Source organism: Brachionichthys hirsutus, unplaced genomic scaffold (genome assembly GCF_040956055.1).
Source record: "Brachionichthys hirsutus isolate HB-005 unplaced genomic scaffold, CSIRO-AGI_Bhir_v1 contig_700, whole genome shotgun sequence".
NCBI classification, from domain to species: Eukaryota; Metazoa; Chordata; class Actinopteri; order Lophiiformes; family Brachionichthyidae; genus Brachionichthys; species Brachionichthys hirsutus.
In genome coordinates this window covers 238,027-254,268 of record NW_027180374.1, presented here as the reverse complement: position 1 = coordinate 254,268, position 16,242 = coordinate 238,027, and the positions used below count along the sequence as shown (strand labels likewise).

General features: G+C 41.0%; 1 protein-coding gene across 1 annotated transcript; it reads left to right on the top strand.

Moving 5' to 3' along the window:
* The first annotated feature begins 2,295 nt into the window (after positions 1-2,295).
* On the top strand, positions 2,296-15,720 carry LOC137914204 (ras and EF-hand domain-containing protein-like). Its single transcript, XM_068757809.1, has 17 exons — positions 2,296-2,600; positions 6,184-6,330; positions 6,608-6,698; positions 7,696-7,791; positions 8,486-8,563; positions 8,661-8,776; positions 9,639-9,707; positions 9,806-9,872; positions 10,455-10,537; positions 11,415-11,649; positions 11,928-12,098; positions 12,550-12,700; positions 12,931-13,012; positions 13,844-13,958; positions 14,631-14,738; positions 14,870-14,946; positions 15,603-15,720. The coding sequence occupies exons 1-17, from the start codon at positions 2,296-2,298 to the stop codon at positions 15,697-15,699; spliced, it is 2,088 nt and encodes a 695-aa protein (XP_068613910.1). The 3' UTR covers positions 15,700-15,720.
* The last annotated feature ends 522 nt before the right edge of the window (positions 15,721-16,242 follow it).

Genomic DNA, 16,242 nt, shown 5'->3' with positions numbered 1-16,242 from the left:
TATATGTTAATACTGCCACAATAAAGCTCCCTAACTAATCTAAAATTAAAAATTGTGTTTTTTCATGAAGGTCATAATGGGTTATTTGGGGAGGGGTGCCTGCAGAAAGATCAGCACCTCGAAACATCCAATTATCACCTTTTGGCATCCAAACCTCCTTTCTCAAGTGATCCCAGCATCCTCTTTCATCCCAGGGACAGATGAGATATTAAGGCCCTGCTCTGTCTTTGTGTGGCCCTGCGATGAACTGGCGACTTGTCCAGGGTGTACCCTGCCTCTCGCCCGTTAACTGCCTCCAACACGACCCGGGACCCAGTAATGGACAAGGCGGTTTGGAAAATCAATGAATGAATTACGACAACCTTCTACCAATACCTGTTTTGTATGGCAGATGTTTGTATACCCTGTGCTTCTTGCTGCTGTTGTTCCACCCACCAGTCAGTAGGTGTCGCTGTATGTGACCGCTGGCTGCGTCTACCTGATGAGGCGTGGCTGTCTATTCTGTTTCTGCTGTCGCACAGTGATGGGGGCCAAATGCTGCAGGTTTGCCTCACTGGCCATTGATCAGACAGTGAGTCGAGTTAATTTTGCTAGCTAATCAGTTTTCAGTATCCGAAAAGAGCCTATGTTTTTGCCGGCAACTGATTGTCTGTCTGTCTGTCTGTCTTTGAGCAACATAACTCAAAAATGTACAGACGGATCTTGATGACATTTTCAGAAAATGATAGGAATGTTACCATTTGATACAATCGTGTAGGGCCTCTATCTTACCATTGAAAAAAGTGGATACAATGAATGACTATAATTTTTGGTGTAAGTTACAATATAGAGGGACTGAGCTGCCTCGCGGAGGTCTGCAGAGTGCTTTTCTAGTTTCTGTTTGCTTTAGGGTTTATACTTTAGGTTTAGGGTTTACAAATGCTAAATGGACTGCACTTGTATAGCGCTTTTTCCACCTTTGCAGTGCTCAAAGTGCTTTACATTAGGCCTCGCATTCACCCATTCACACACATTCACTCAGTCACACACTGCTGCAATGCAAGGTGCTGCCACCTTGCATTGGGGTTCAGCAATTTGGGGTTCAGCGTCTTGCCCAAGGACACTTCGACATGCGGACAGTCAGAGCTGGGATTCTAACCACCGACTTTCTGATGATCCACTCTACAAACAGCCACAGCCGCCCCAAATAAGGTTAGGGTTAGCGTTAGGGTTGCTAAAGCTGTCCGACTAATGTAATGTAACCTCAAAATGTTTGTGCCTCTGGCATTGCTGTAGTAGATATTTTAAATGACATGTGGAGAACTCTAATTTTCTCTAAGTCAAATACTTAAGAAGTAAACTAACTGTTCTTGGTTACATGCTGCCTCACACTAAAGTGTGTGTGTGTGTGTGTGTGTGTGTGTGCGCGCGCGCGCATCGCAGCATATGCTGCATTTTCATTACATAAGGGGTTCCTGTGCAGAGGTGTACTGTAACACTCCCTGGACAAACACAGGATAAGATAGCCCAGACCTGCACCAACACATGCTCTCATTCGTTTACACTCTGGTCACCAAATCACCAAACCAGGTTCCTACACTGAACTCTGAACTCTGACCTGACGGGGGCTACTCTGTGTGAGCAGACGTTGTCCTCACAAGGTGAGGTGGAACACAAACACCTGACTATGATGTCTGATTCAGGGCGGGTTGAAGAGCTCTGTGTCCAACCCCGAGAAGCAGACGGGATATCCAAACGCCTGGATGGAGACAGAAATGGCCCGAGGACATCAGAGGAGTTCATTAAAGTTGTAATAATATGAAAAAATATAGTCAAATATAAATGACAACAATAACACAACATCGCGTTATAAAGTGAACTTGATCAATACTCGACTATAGTGTAGAGTAGACGCAGCAGAAAATGTCTTAGTAATGTCAGAGAGGAATAAAAGGTGTTTGAATTATTCCTGAAAGTTAGTCTAAGTACAGTTTATTCTTAAATGAGAGAGAGAGAGAGAGAGAGAGAGAGCGACGCACGCAGCCACGTAGACGCGCGCACACACGCAGGTACTGCTTCACCTGATCCAGTCGTAAAACTGTCGGTTGCGACAAACCGGGAAATTATTCGGTCAAAACACGGATGAACTGGATTAATGCGTAACAGCTGTCAACACGGAGAGCAGCTGTGGAGGCGCGACGGCTCACCTGTCCGCAGGTGTGTCGAGGACGAACTACTGACAGCTGTGTGAGGGAACCGAGACTTTTTGTTTTTTTTGGGGGGGGGGGGGCAACAACATCCTTTCCATCAGGGGGCATGAGTGCGGAGGAGCAGGGTCGTCTGCGCGCACTCTTCCACACGCACGACGTGGACGGCTCGGGGCGGATCGAGAGGAGCGAGTTTCTCACCGCCTGCGCCGAGCTGCGGCTGTCGGCGGTCGAAGCCGACGGGATATTTCACCGGCTGGACGTCGACCGGGACGGAGCCGTCACGCTGCGACAGTTCATCGGTGGCTTCCGCCATCGCTGCGCAGAGGCCATGGAGTCGGACGGAGGAGATGAGTCCGCCGCCTGGGAGAGCTTCGAGCGCAAAATGGGCGAACAGGCTAAATTCATCCCCAGGTGAGAGCGCACACCTGCCGCCTGTCTCTCGGGGATGCGTTAGGCCTCCAGCTGACTCACATGCCGGGGGGGCTTTAATCATGAACCAACTGCAGGCTCAGATCTTTGAAGGGAAATTGACACAATATTTACAGTACAAGTGAGACACTTGTGCGTAAAAGTTTTTTTTCTTTTTTTAAAAAAGTTGTGTAATTATGTATACTAAACATACTACAAGAAAATATGTCTGTCTGAAAGTGTGTCTATATGAACCTGCTATATCTCCTGTAATGTTTCATTTATATATCTATCTATCGATCTATCTATCTGTCTAAGTTTGATTTGCATGGAAGAAAACTAGTATGAAAGGTATCAATCGAGTTTTGTCAGTATTTACTGAGCCTAAATCATTATGGCACCTTGGTTGTTTGTTTATTTACACTTAAAGCTGTCAGCCTTCCCTCTAAGACAGAGGACAGAGAAAAGGGTGTCTGTATCAGAATTAGAACCCGGTGCTTGACTAATCCCAGAGGGAAATTCCATTGATTGTCATATAGTATCCTTTCTTTTCTCTTCCGATTCATCAATACTATATGGAGGAGATGGAAATGGGAATGGAGGAGGGGTTATCTTGAAGGAAGAGTTTGTGCAGTGTTCTAGAGGTGAATCGAGTGTTGGATGGGCTGATGAGTTTGAAGCTGGAGATTGAGGGTGTCGTGTTGAATATTGTTAGTGGGTTCGCTCCACGGGCAGGAGGTGAGTTAGAGGAGAAGGAGAAGTTCTGGAGTGACTTGGATGAAGTGGTTCAGGCAGGGTATATGAAACAAATGTTCATTTACCCGAATTTAGCTGATTAATAAGGTTCTCATATAGGAAAAATAGCAGCGCTTCCAGACTTACTACCATAAAATTATTTTCTACTGCCACAAGATAAAATGAGTCTTTAACTGTAGCTTAGAATCATTTGGTTGAACAACACAAAACTGAAACATTATTTTGTGTAATGCAATCGTCATTCTTTCAACATTTGCATAATTATTGCTTTTCAAAAAAATGATCTGTAACTCGGTCAAACAGGATTTTCTTTTTCAGGTCCATCGAGTTCCTGGGTTTTTGTTTTAATATGTAAGCCCCAGTAACACTTTGAGTAATTTAAGTTTTACATTTCTCAATATTATTTCTTTGTGTTTTTGAGAGTAAAGGTTTGCCTTCCTTAAGCCTATCAGATCATTTTCATGAGAGGAAGAATTCACTGTCAAGATAACAAATAGGAAACATGACAGCTGTGACTCGGATACACAGTTTGATGTCTGCTGCTCTCTTTATACATAATCAACGTATTAACTTCTAGACTATGTCTCTCGGCTGGCCTGGGAACGCCTCAGGATTCCCCTGGAAGTGCTGGAGGAGATGATTGGGGAGCGGGAGGTCTGGAAGTCTGTGTTTTTCTGTTTTAGGCCTCAGGCCAGACATGGGACACAACCTCATGCTGCTGTTTTGCAGCACTATGGCATTGATTGTCACGGCGGTGCGCTCTTATCTTCAAGCAGTTAGAGTCACTGTTGGAGCATAAAAAAGAGGTCACATTTCGAGTTTCTGTTTTTCAATGAAATGAAAGGATGGTTTGTATAAATATGAAAATATCAAGAACAGAAAGTCAATTACCAGTACATTTTTATTCCTGCGTGAAGCTGATGTAAGCAGGCTCTCATTTGTACCCCCCCCCCCCCCCCCCCCCACAAAGATGTTTAGAATATGCTCTATGATTTTCTCATTTGTTTTTGTTTTTTAAATGCTTGAATTCTTTTTGACATCCAGCATATTTAAGCTTTTGTCTACTGATATATATATAAAAAATGTTTTATGGAATTGTTCCACCTAATTCAGCACTGTGAGTGTCAAAGGCCAGGTGGTTGCGTGGATTCCCAGATGCAGAGATGAGGCAAATGACAGTCAACAGTTCTCTAATAACGACATAAACGTTCTTCCAACAAAAATTCAGATTTTCCTAAATCACCAGAGACTGGCGTCACTAACAGAAGAACTAAAATACTCAGCTGAACAAAAAGATCATAAACGTCCAAACTGCTTGAGGAGGGCTGGCGTCACTAAAGAAACAAACAAAAAACAAAACAAATTGCAACAGAGAACAGACTGTCTTTAACAAACAGAGGCTGGTGGAAGACACGCAAGAAGTGCATGCGCGGAGGCGGAAACACGATCTGGTAGGGCGCGTCAGCTGAGCGGGATTTAAGAAGGGAGAGCTGGGGATGAGCTGGGATGGGAATCAGGTGTGTCTCGCTCAATCCGTCCTCTGCTGCGCCCAAACTAAACTAAAGAAGGGGAACATTAGTGAGGATGATGTTGCAGATTAACATCCTCTCTGACTGGGGTGTAATTTATAATTGTGGATAGAATGTTCTAAACTGCCAAGGCCTCGTCTCTTTTCCCTGATCATGCGTTAAGCATCGGTAATGTTTGTGTAAGTAAATCTTTTTTTTTTTTTTTTAATATTTGAGTCACTCAACATTGTTATCATTAGATACTGAAAGCCTCGATCACATGATCGTATCAAAGCAGAATCTGTGTTTGGTTGTCTGTGCGTGTTCCTGTCATAACCAGTTTGTGTTTATCACTGTATGGAGAAGTGATCTGTGTCACAGTGAGACACTGATGGACAGGAAGCAGTGTTCATACGCTTCACAGGCAGTCCACCCTGTCAAGAAGTAAACACATGCACGGACACACAAAGGTCATAAATGCTGTCACGAAATGTTTTATGAATATAATTTTATAATGACTATATTTTCTGAAAAGAATATTGTGTGATTTGTATTTTTGTTTCCCTTTGTTTATTTATCCTCTTGGACAATCAAGAAATCAACTACTAGTACTGTACTTCTGGCTTTTCCCGTGAGGGGTCACCACAGCAAATCAACGTTCTCCACTTCACCCTGTCCTTTGCATCGTCCTCCCCAACACCAGCCACTCTCATGTACTCCTTCACTACGTCCATGTATCTTCTCCTGGGTCGACCTCTAGCCCTGTTCCCTGGCAGTTCCATCCTCAGCATCCTTCTACCGATATAGTCCCTGTCTCTCCTCTGGACATGTCCAAACCATCAAGGTCTGGTCTCTCTGACCTTGTCTCCAAAACGTCTAACCTTCACTGTCCCTCTTGTTGTCTCATTTCTAATCCTACCCAACCTGGTCACTCCCAAGGAGAACCTCAGCATCTTCGTCTCCGCCACTTCTAGCTCCGCCTCCTGTCTTTTCCTCAGAGACACTGTCTCTAAGCCGTCCATCATGACTGGCCTCACCACTGTCTTGTAGACCTTTCCCTTCATCCTCGCTGACGCTCTCCTATCACAGAGCACAGCTGATACTTTCCTCCACCCGTTCCAGCTTGTCTGCACGCGATTCTTCACTTCCTTTCCATAATCTCCATCATTCTGTACTGCTGACCCGAGGTACCTGAAGTCCTCTCGGCAATTTAAACTAAATGTTTTTGTTTGAATACTGAGTTGTTTGATAACCGAGGTTCCGCTGTATTCAAATTTTGTCAGGGGAACAACACTTGACATAATTTCCTTCCTTCCTTCCAGGAATGAACAAGCCGCTGCGTTGTACCAGAACATCACTCTCACTGAACCCAGGCTTTTACCCCAACTAGAGAAAGTCATTATAAACTTCGTCAAAGAGATCAAACAGCAAAACTCAGAGATGGAGAACCTGGCCCTGGCCATCAAAAGGTGAGAAAAACACTCACACTCACTTATTTCTCTTATTCTGCTTCCTCTCAATTGAATTGGTACTGCTGAAAATTGTACAATAAAATTTAAAATAACATTATATACTGCATGCTGCTACCTATTGTCATGTGACTTCTGTGTTCAAACATTGTTGAGGCAATAATCTTTTATATAATGACTAAGAGCAACTCATCAGACGTCTGTAGAACCACATCTAGATTATGCTTAAATTACGTCAGCTTTATAATTACTCATTAATCACTTCTTAATTTCACAGAGCGCAGGACCAAGCATCAATGCAGCTCAGTGAAATGGAGGAGGAGATGGACCAACGCATTCAAACCGCTGAGAGGAAAGTACGAGATCAGGTAGGATGAAGTCATGAATAACGAGAACTAAACCGAGACTCCCCTAAAACATGGTAAAACACAACTTTTTAATCTTCTCCAATCTTGTGTTTGTCCAGCTCTTCCCTCATGTCAAACAAACAGCTAAAATCAGCTTCTGACTCTGGCGGGCCTGCTGATCAGCTGGCATTTACAGCTCTGTGGATCCCAGATATAAGATAGCGGACAGATTGAAGGCACTGGGCCACGAGTGAATCAATGATAACGCTGTACAGGATAAGGAAGGGTGGATGGAAATGAGAGTTCATTAAAGACAAGGCTGCTGATAATGTGTCATTAAATTGTAGCTAACCTGAACCTTTTTTTGCACATATTATTTTTTAGATCTGGCCTTTGTTTTCTAGCTTTCCCATTCTTAGTTGGATCTTTTTGGGGTTTCTTTTTTGCAAAGACCATAGAAATACATTTAGCTGCATAAAGAATGATGAGATTTGATAACAATATTTAATCTTGCATGACAAAAAAACGTAAATGTGAACAATGACTCAGTGACTGAAGGGTACATATCACTTGCTGGTTCAAATGTCAGGTTTAACTTGCGCTCTTTTATTTAGCTTTATCTTTGGTCCTGGTGTGTTTATGGGAACATGAATTCTGATAAATTTTTGCATGTGTGCAAACTTATGTACGTAAACTTGACTCAGCTCAGTCAGGAGCTGCTGTTTGTTTAAGAGCACACAGAAATTGAGGGCGCTCATCTGTATTCTCTCACACGGTGTTGTTTGTGCACACAGTCTTGTTCTGACATGCGTTAACTACTTTTGGACATTTAGACACTTGCCGAAATCGATTCTACAGAGGCCTTCACCTCTGGTTCAAAAGCTGACCTAAATCATGACAGATTACTGTGTCACAGGAATGAAATGTGTCGAGAGAGCTCTATATACATGTCATCATCTCAATGCAAATGTTTTTTAGGCAGGAGTTTGGTTTCACACATGCCTTTGACTTTGTGCAGGAGAAGAAGCGAGCAGAGGCTGCACAGAACGAGTTACGAAGAAGCTATGAAACAGAAGTGTGTGAGCTGCAGTGTAAGATCCAGAGGATGCAGATGGTAACTGTTTCTCTCCACCTACCTAAATACACCCATTGGTCAAAACAGATTCTTTTATAGTCATATTTACAGTTCAGCTCAGTGTTCATGCACTTCAGTCTTAAATTAATGAACCTGCCAAATAAGATCGAAGCCATGAGTTGTTTGTTGAGTAATAGTTCAGTCTATTTGTTAGCAGGATTATTCAAAGACTGCATGGGGTTGGGAAGAATCTGATATATTTTGGAGTGAATCTGGAATCAGTCAGGTTTTGATGAAACCCAATGGAAGGGTTGGGCGTGAAGCTACAAAGCCTTCATTACATTGAAGAGTGCTGTTTTGACCCTTATGTCAGTTATGCTTAAACGTCTTAAGATATTTATTTTAGAGAAGAAGAGTGGTGCATGTGTCAAGGAGGCGGCCAATGAATTGAGTGGATCTGGATAAAGGGGTGAGAACCCCGAGGTGTAGGTCAGGTTTTGTTTAATTAAGCTTGGCTGTTGGGGCTTGGTGGTCTGCACTCTGCTCAGTGCGCTTGTAGCTAATATATTAAACCAAATATTTGCAACAGTACTTCAGATGTATTAGTGCCATTTACTGGAAACCACCAAATCCAACTAAAATGTTCTTGTGATTTTGTGTCTGAGTGTACGACACGCACTGTAAAGCAATAACATGAGTTGTTTGAGGTGTTCAGTGTGAACTACTCCACTAGATTGAAGAGAAGTACAAGAGCATCACTGTGAATGATGTAAGCCCAGCGTTGAAGAAGAAGGTCAATGAGCTAACGCTGGTGAGGATCGGCGTACCCATGATGAGCATGACGTTCCTGTCATTTCAGCTCCTTCTAGTTTATATCACACTTTATTTTTCCCTCTTCCTTTCTGAAGGACAACCAGCGACTCAAACAGGAGCTGATGAGATCTCAGACCAAAGTTGCTTGTTTGCACAGTGAGATGGACTCCCTGAAGACGGAGCTGACTGATCAGAGCATCAGTTCTGAAAGGTGACTTCTAATTTGATCTAGTTTTGTTTCCTTATGTGTCGACGTTACTTTTATTAGTTTTCTTTTATTTTACAGACATCTCATTCAGTCAATTTTTTGTATTTTTGCCCACCAAGGCATTTATGTGAAATGCAGTCTAATATGAGACTCTTTTTATTTTCCCACTTCAAAATAGTCAAGACATATTTTTAGTTGCAGAGCAGGTTTTCGCCACTTCTCCTCTCTTAAACATGAATGGAAATTTGAGAATAATCACTATGTGATCTGTTATGCATGTAATAGCTCTAAACTGTTTGCATTAGAAGATGCCAATAAATTCTGGAAGAACCAGAAATATCAATCTGGCCCCGGTTTGCATCTGTTGAAGCCGAGTTGGAGAGACAGACAGGGAGGCGCCGCCCCCACTGACTGACTGACATTCATTCCCAGGAGTGTTTTCTTTTTTCACTGCTGAAACAGGATATCCTGGAATGACTTCACACACACACAATAACTTCTTCCAAAGCGTTACTCGGCAACAGAACCAACATTGCAACAAGCCGATACTTCTCAGATCATCTCAGTGATGGCGTTTACGTTGTTGTCGGGGTATACATGTATCACGATAATCACAAATTAGGTTAAATAACTTGGGCTAGATATATTGGAAATATATATAATAATATATATAAATCATCAAATTGATTGTCACATTTCAACCTCAATAGTATTTAATCATTTGAATTTCATCCTCATGATTTGTGCACAAAGTTCTTTGTGGTTTTAAGACCATATTTTTACTCAAATTATTTCAAAGTGTCATCACTGTGATTTTTAGTTTAATATTCATACACTAACGTTTTATGGCCATTTATCGCTACAGAGACGAGGAGCTCATGAAACACTTTGCTGATGAGCGAGACATGCTGGAGAGCCAGATTGAGATTTTACAGTAAGTCGGATGTCACAAAAAAGAGAAAAAAATGCAATCAATATTTATTTATGAGGATGAAGTTGATAATTAATATATTTCTTTCTGTGTGCGGAAAGGTCAGCTAACAGGAAGCTTCATGACACCAACGATGGCTTAAGAGCCGCTCTGGAGAAGATCACCAGGGTAAAGCTGCACAGTTCACCTAACAGATACACTAAATTCAAAACCATTACAGAAACCAGATTGCAAGAGGCTTAAAAATCATGCATCATTGGGTTCAGTTCATGAACATGGTTTACTGCCAGTGTTTAGTTCATCTTTAGGTCACTTGTCTACATGGGACATAGAATTTCAGTCTACTTTTATAATTGATTGTTAAGGTGGAAGGTAATTTGTTAAACAATCACAAATATCATCTCCTCCTCGCACTGCTCACCGCCGTTAGCACTACCATCTGACTCGAAGTTAATCTCATAATAAAACCACTTTTTCGATTACAGTAATACGATATATCATTTATTCTATAATTTTTTTGTGTGTATCTACATTGCAATGTTTGTTTCCATTGTTATTAGCGTTGATTTGAGTGTTTTTAGGTGGCAAGAATGGATTCAATTGTTTTCAGTTATTTTGTATGGGAAAAATGTATTTGACATGCGAGTTACGAGCTCTGTCCTGGAGCGAATTATACTTGTATGTCAAGGTGTGTGTGTGTGTGTGTACACAGTATATATATATAATGTTTTTTTATGTTGTATGTTTCAGTCTGGGAATGGGAGCTCACACCTAGGCATAAAGGAAAGAAGTAAAAGCATCTGCTACACATCACCGTTTGCATTGATGGATAGGTAAGACCCACAAACAATGCAGAATGTCACTGCTTTTTTATACCTCATTGCTATGCACTACAAGGAAGCTAACCATGGCAGCTGCAATAGCCTACAAATATGTGGAATAGAACAGATTCAAAAATCAACGAGAAGGGGAGACTGGCTTAAAAATAACTTCTCCAGGGAGTCTTTTTGGATCTACACCCTTAGAGCAACACAGGGTTCAATAGAGAATTGGACTTTTCTCCTTTCCTATAATAATGGAAATAAAAAAAACAAGATCCTTTTTGATCATACATGTTCTTTGTGTAAATACTGAATGTAAATATATATTTCTGTATATGTTCAATTGTTTGAACATATTTTATGCCGATGACATCATCACATACAGCAGGTGACTAAGAGCCAGCCCACCTTGTGCATATGTAACAGACCCAGGTTTTGGGCCTGTTGGGCAGATTAAATGTTCCTGTAAAACAGGGAAATGATGACAGGCGACTGGTGAAGTTTCTCAACGCCTCGCTTCTGCCGTATTTTATTATGATACAATTACCGGTACATGTATTATCAAAATTACAGCATCAATACTGTTATTTCATATTCTAAAATATGCAATAAATGTCCTTTATGTACAGAAATTTCTATATACCGTAATCATGTTTTCCAATGCTGACAAAGTCCCAATAAAGCAGTTAGATGTAAATGTGTGTGCTCTAAAAATTGTTCACTGTTGGGGGACAAATGCATTCTAATGACAACAAATCTAATAAAAATCTCTTAGTCTCGCCCACCCGGACGGTTTGGTGTCCCCTGCGCTCTTCTGGACGGAGAAAACACTTTGCCTAGCTAGCTACATTGGGTTTTTTGTCACAGATTATCTTGACATGTTCTGCAGGTTCTGCCAGCGTATGGAGGATCATCCTCTGTACAGCCGCCAGCCCAGCTGTGACGCTCTGGCCTTGGCCATGTGTGACCCAGGCCTGAGGCGCAGACACAGCAGTGAGTGTGAGGAGGACAGCCTGCCTGAGACCTACATGGACAGCGGCCTGTCCACACTCAGAGGTTCGCATGGGGGCTACGACTCGGAGCATGAGGTCAAAGATCAAGATGAAGAGGAAATGGAAGAGAGGGTGAGGAAGTCTATAGAGTTCATCTTCTGAGCCATAAATGGCAGGTTTCAGACAGAATAATAAAATAGAATTCTTATTCCGAGAATGCCAGTAGAAAACCTTGTATGAATATTTCATTTTCAGATTTTTTGTTTTTGTTTTTAGATATTCACAACTGCTGCATCGATTACAAATATGTTGGAGTGACTAATGTGAATTCCATGTCAGAGCAGATCTTTATTTTTTGATTCAACTTTATTGTCATTTCACATGTATAAGTACAAGGTAACGAAATACAGTTAGACACAATCAATACAATACAATTTCAGCCAGCAGAAACACAGGATGAGGAATCGGTATTCGGGTCAGACAGCACCTCAGTTTTGGACTGGAAGCCATGTGAATCCATTAGTGTGCCCAAACCCCTGGCTCCAACCAGGAGAAAGGCCCTCAGTGCTATCAGTGTTAAGGTAAGCGAGAAGGAGGACGATAAAGCAGAGCAGAGGGTACGTAATGGAATTTGGGATTAAATGTGTTTTTGTCCAAAGCATGTCAAAGTTTCCAACTTGTATTTTTTCATTTCATAAATCTGACTGCACATATTCAAGGGGATGAAGAGTAATAATGATCAATAGTGAGATTTGAGTTTCTTTCCTTTAGAACAAACTTGGCTGCACCGTTTGAACTTAATTTAGCAAACTCAACACTTCTTTGGGTAATGAAGTCACGTTTTCTCGTGGAGTTTAAGAAAAGAGATATAAATGCCTTGTCTTATTTCCTCGAATAGAACTGATGATGGACGGTGAAATACTTCTGTCAATACAAATGTGTTCAACATGCTGAAATGTGCAGAAAGTGCATACAGACGATAATCGTTTCATGGGCGACTCACTCATCCCTGTATTCGCCTGGCCTCTTCAGAAGGAGGACAAGCACAGCACTAACCTGGGCTACATGGCATCAGAGAAGGTCTACAGGATTGTGTTGGCTGGAGATGCGGCTGTGGGGAAGTCCAGTTTTCTGCTGCGCCTCTGCAAGAACGAATTCAAATTAGGCTCCAGTGCTACACTGGGTGAGTCAAACAGTCAGTCTTCAGTTAGCAGAGACATATTTTATTTATTCTTTCATATCTCAAACTAAGTGAGAACACTTCCCCAAAAGAAATATCAGGAGGAAGGCAGTTGACCGATGAATTATTCATTCCTGCCTGATCCGATGCTAACAATTAGCATGGTGCTAATGTTTCTTTTTTCTTTATCAATTTAGTGGTTCAACGTGGTTTGTTGTCCTTTGTGTGTTCAGGGGTGGATTTCCACATGAAGACACTAATTGTGGACGGAGAGCCCGTTTTACTACAGTTATGGGACACAGCAGGACAAGAGAGGTGTGTGTTGATGTTTTTGCAGGCATGAGATTTTTTGTTTGTTTGATTTCAGTTTGATCTGCTATGTACTGTATGTTGCTTTAAACCAGGAGAAGATCTAGCACTTTCTAAACTCGAAGGCCACAAAAGCATCACATTTTACACAGAAAGACCAAATGCATAAGATGATATTCCTTTATTGGTCCCGCAAGAGTGAGATCCCCAAAATGTGCCCAAGATCTATGCATATTTACTTATTCAGGAAGATATGTACATTTAATTCCATCTCTGCCATTGGCTGAATAGCTTTGGGGGAAGACAAACATTATTAGGTATATTGTGCAAATTCAGCCTTGTTCAATCATATTACACACGTTAAAAAGCCATTGAAATATGTCATTTGACATGCGCACTTTTATGTCAAAAGTCTAAAAAGATGAAGATTTTTATTTTTCAAGCTGAGGAAAAGTCAAAATTTTACTTTTAATTTTAGAATTCTGGCTTCATTCCCAAATCTCTGACACTGATCTCAGAATTGTAACTAATCCTTCGAGTCTAACATGAATTGACATCCAGTTTTATGAAAAGTAATAAACAAGAGAATTATTCCATTGTACGCTTCCCTCCCACATGATGTGAGCGGTTACTACAACATACTTACAGCTCCACCAATAAAGAACTGAACGAATGACAGATAAGTGATATCATCGGCGCACTTTGGGGGCCAATCAGAGTTCAGCTTGGATTAGCGCTGCTCTGGGACTGCTAAACATTAAAATCATTATTCAAAAACAATGCTGTTTAACTGCAAACTGTACATCTGTGTGCGTCTGAACCACTTCCTCCTCCCAGGTTTCGCAGCATTGCTAAGTCGTATTTCCGTCGGGCGGATGGCGTGTTGCTGCTGTATGATGTCAGCTGTGAGAAGAGCTTCCTTAATGTCAGAGAGTGGGTGGATATGATTGAGGTAAGGCACCACGTTCCTCCTGAAAAACAGTACTGACAACCACTTAAGCTCTGTAAAGCAGACATTTCTTTATCTAACAAATTCTGTACATGTTATATTCACAGTGTTATTTTAAGATATAAATAAATGTATTATCAACGTTTATTTATAAAACTAAGTGCTCTTTCTCTTTTTTACATGCAGCAGATATGTAAGTGTTAAATGTATATCGATTTGATGTGTTGTGTTGTGTTGTGTTGTGTTGTGTTGTCTATGGACATTTTTACATCTCTGGTTTTTTATTTATGCACTTTTTGTCACATATGCTCTGTTACGATGCTCATCACGTGCACTGTGCACAGCAGGATGTATCTAACGGCAGTACTTGGACAAATATTTTCAGACATTTGGGATTTTAAGTGAAGTAACAGATAAACGAATGATAAATTAAATTTTAAGACTTTTCTCCCCCCCCCCCCCCCCCCCCCCCCCCCACAGTAGTATTGTTGCTTTTACTTAAGACAATAACATCTTTATCCCCTGACTGACACAATGTTGTATATAAGGTCAAAGAAAATTCTTTAATAAGCTAGTTTTATTTTTTTATTCAACAAATTATTGATTTGATAATCAGCATGCACTCATTTAATGCGTTACCATATTTTTTTTATTTTGAATTTCTCTCCATGTTAGGATGTGTCCCAGGAGGATATTCCCATCATGCTCGTAGGTAACAAGTCTGATCTAAGGCAAGATGGCGTTAGCTGTGTTTCTAGCAGCTATGGAGAGAAACTGGCTATGGTAATGACAAAATAAGCAACTTTCTAGTTAGCCTAGTAGTTTAACTGCAATATAAATGCAGGTTGTGATGTGTCACTCGGTGATGACTAAATTAATTTATTTTTATTTTATTTGTTATCTTCACTCAACAGACGTACAACACTCTGTTCTGTGAAACTAGTGCCAAAGATGGCTCCAACACAATGGAGGCTATTCTGCACCTGGCCAGGTGAGACGAGACTATTTCAGCCAACATGTACATTTTTTCGCCGGCCTTATGAGCTGAAAGGTTGATTACTCAGAAAAAGACTTGTCAAGCAATGGTTTGATCAATACATGATTGTTTACCTCATTCCATTTAGTTTAGGCTGTTCCACCACAGGTGTGGTTTGGTTTAGTGGGACACTATCCAGTTAAATTAGTTCCAATGTCAGACCTCAGTTACAGAGTGAGCAGCAAATTCTCTTCATGCCAAACTGCTACGTGACATTTTGTGCCCTCTAGTGTTAAAAGAAAAGTGTAAAAGACCAAAGTTCTTTAAGGATGCCCTGTGTGGTTTCCTTTTTTGTAATTTAAAACAAGTTATGTTTATTGTGGGGTTTTTTTGACAAAAAATGTATTGTATGTACTTCATTCCACATAAAATATTTCCAAAGTTAACACGAACATGCACTAAAAAGCAGGACCAACTTCCTGTTTGTTATAGCCTCTTGATGTTAATCACAGGGCACTTTTATATTAACCCTGAACCCTGTTTGCTGTGATGAAATTATTTGATAAACAAAAAGAGGAGGTGAACTGTTGCTTTCATTTTATTTAAAAACCACCCTTTTAAAATGTTTTAATTTGGGTTTTTCCATCTGTTCTTTTGTTTCCACTCCACAGGGAGGTAACCAAACAGGCTACGTTTGATGAAAACGCTCAGTCGTTGCCCAGCTTAAATGCTCCAAAAAATAAACCAAACTTCTCCTGCTGCAACTGAACAAATTCATCAAATCCGTACCTCTATATCAGATTCATCATGAACTCGACCCAGATGGAAAGCATACTGCAAATGTAGAACCGAAACCACGATATAGCAACAGAAGCAAATCAGCATCAGATTAACGGCAAACATTCAACGGATTAAATGACCAAACAAATGCCATGAGATTGCAGCAGAATATCCCAAACATCAGTACGTTGTTTAAAAAGGATGCATCAATCTGCATTTCAGCTGAAGCTTGAAGTCTTCTATTTCCATTTTCCACATTGCTGGTTTTAAGTTTGATGGTTTTGATAGAAGACCGTGAAATCTAACGTGACAGATGGAGCTGAAAAAGTGACATTAGTGTCACTGACGCCTGATTGTGGTGAAAACATGAAATACATAAGAATGCTGGAGTTGCTGAGACTAATGGGAAAACTTAAAACTCAAAATTGTCAGGCTCATCTTTTCATATATGTGATACCTAATGTCACCCACGGTCGTCTTTATTTTACCCCACAGTGTTACAGTGCTTTCTGTTTGACTTCCCACTGAGGA

Coding starts and splice junctions, on each gene's coding strand:
- LOC137914204 (XM_068757809.1), top strand. CDS start 2,296: ATGAGTGCGGAGGAGCAGGGTCGTCTGCGCGCACTCTTCCACACGCAC. Junction 2,601..6,183: donor CAGGCTAAATTCATCCCCAG/GTGAGAGCGCAC, acceptor CCTTCCTTCCAG/GAATGAACAAGCCGCTGCGT. Junction 9,708..9,805: donor AGCCAGATTGAGATTTTACA/GTAAGTCGGATG, acceptor GTGTGCGGAAAG/GTCAGCTAACAGGAAGCTTC.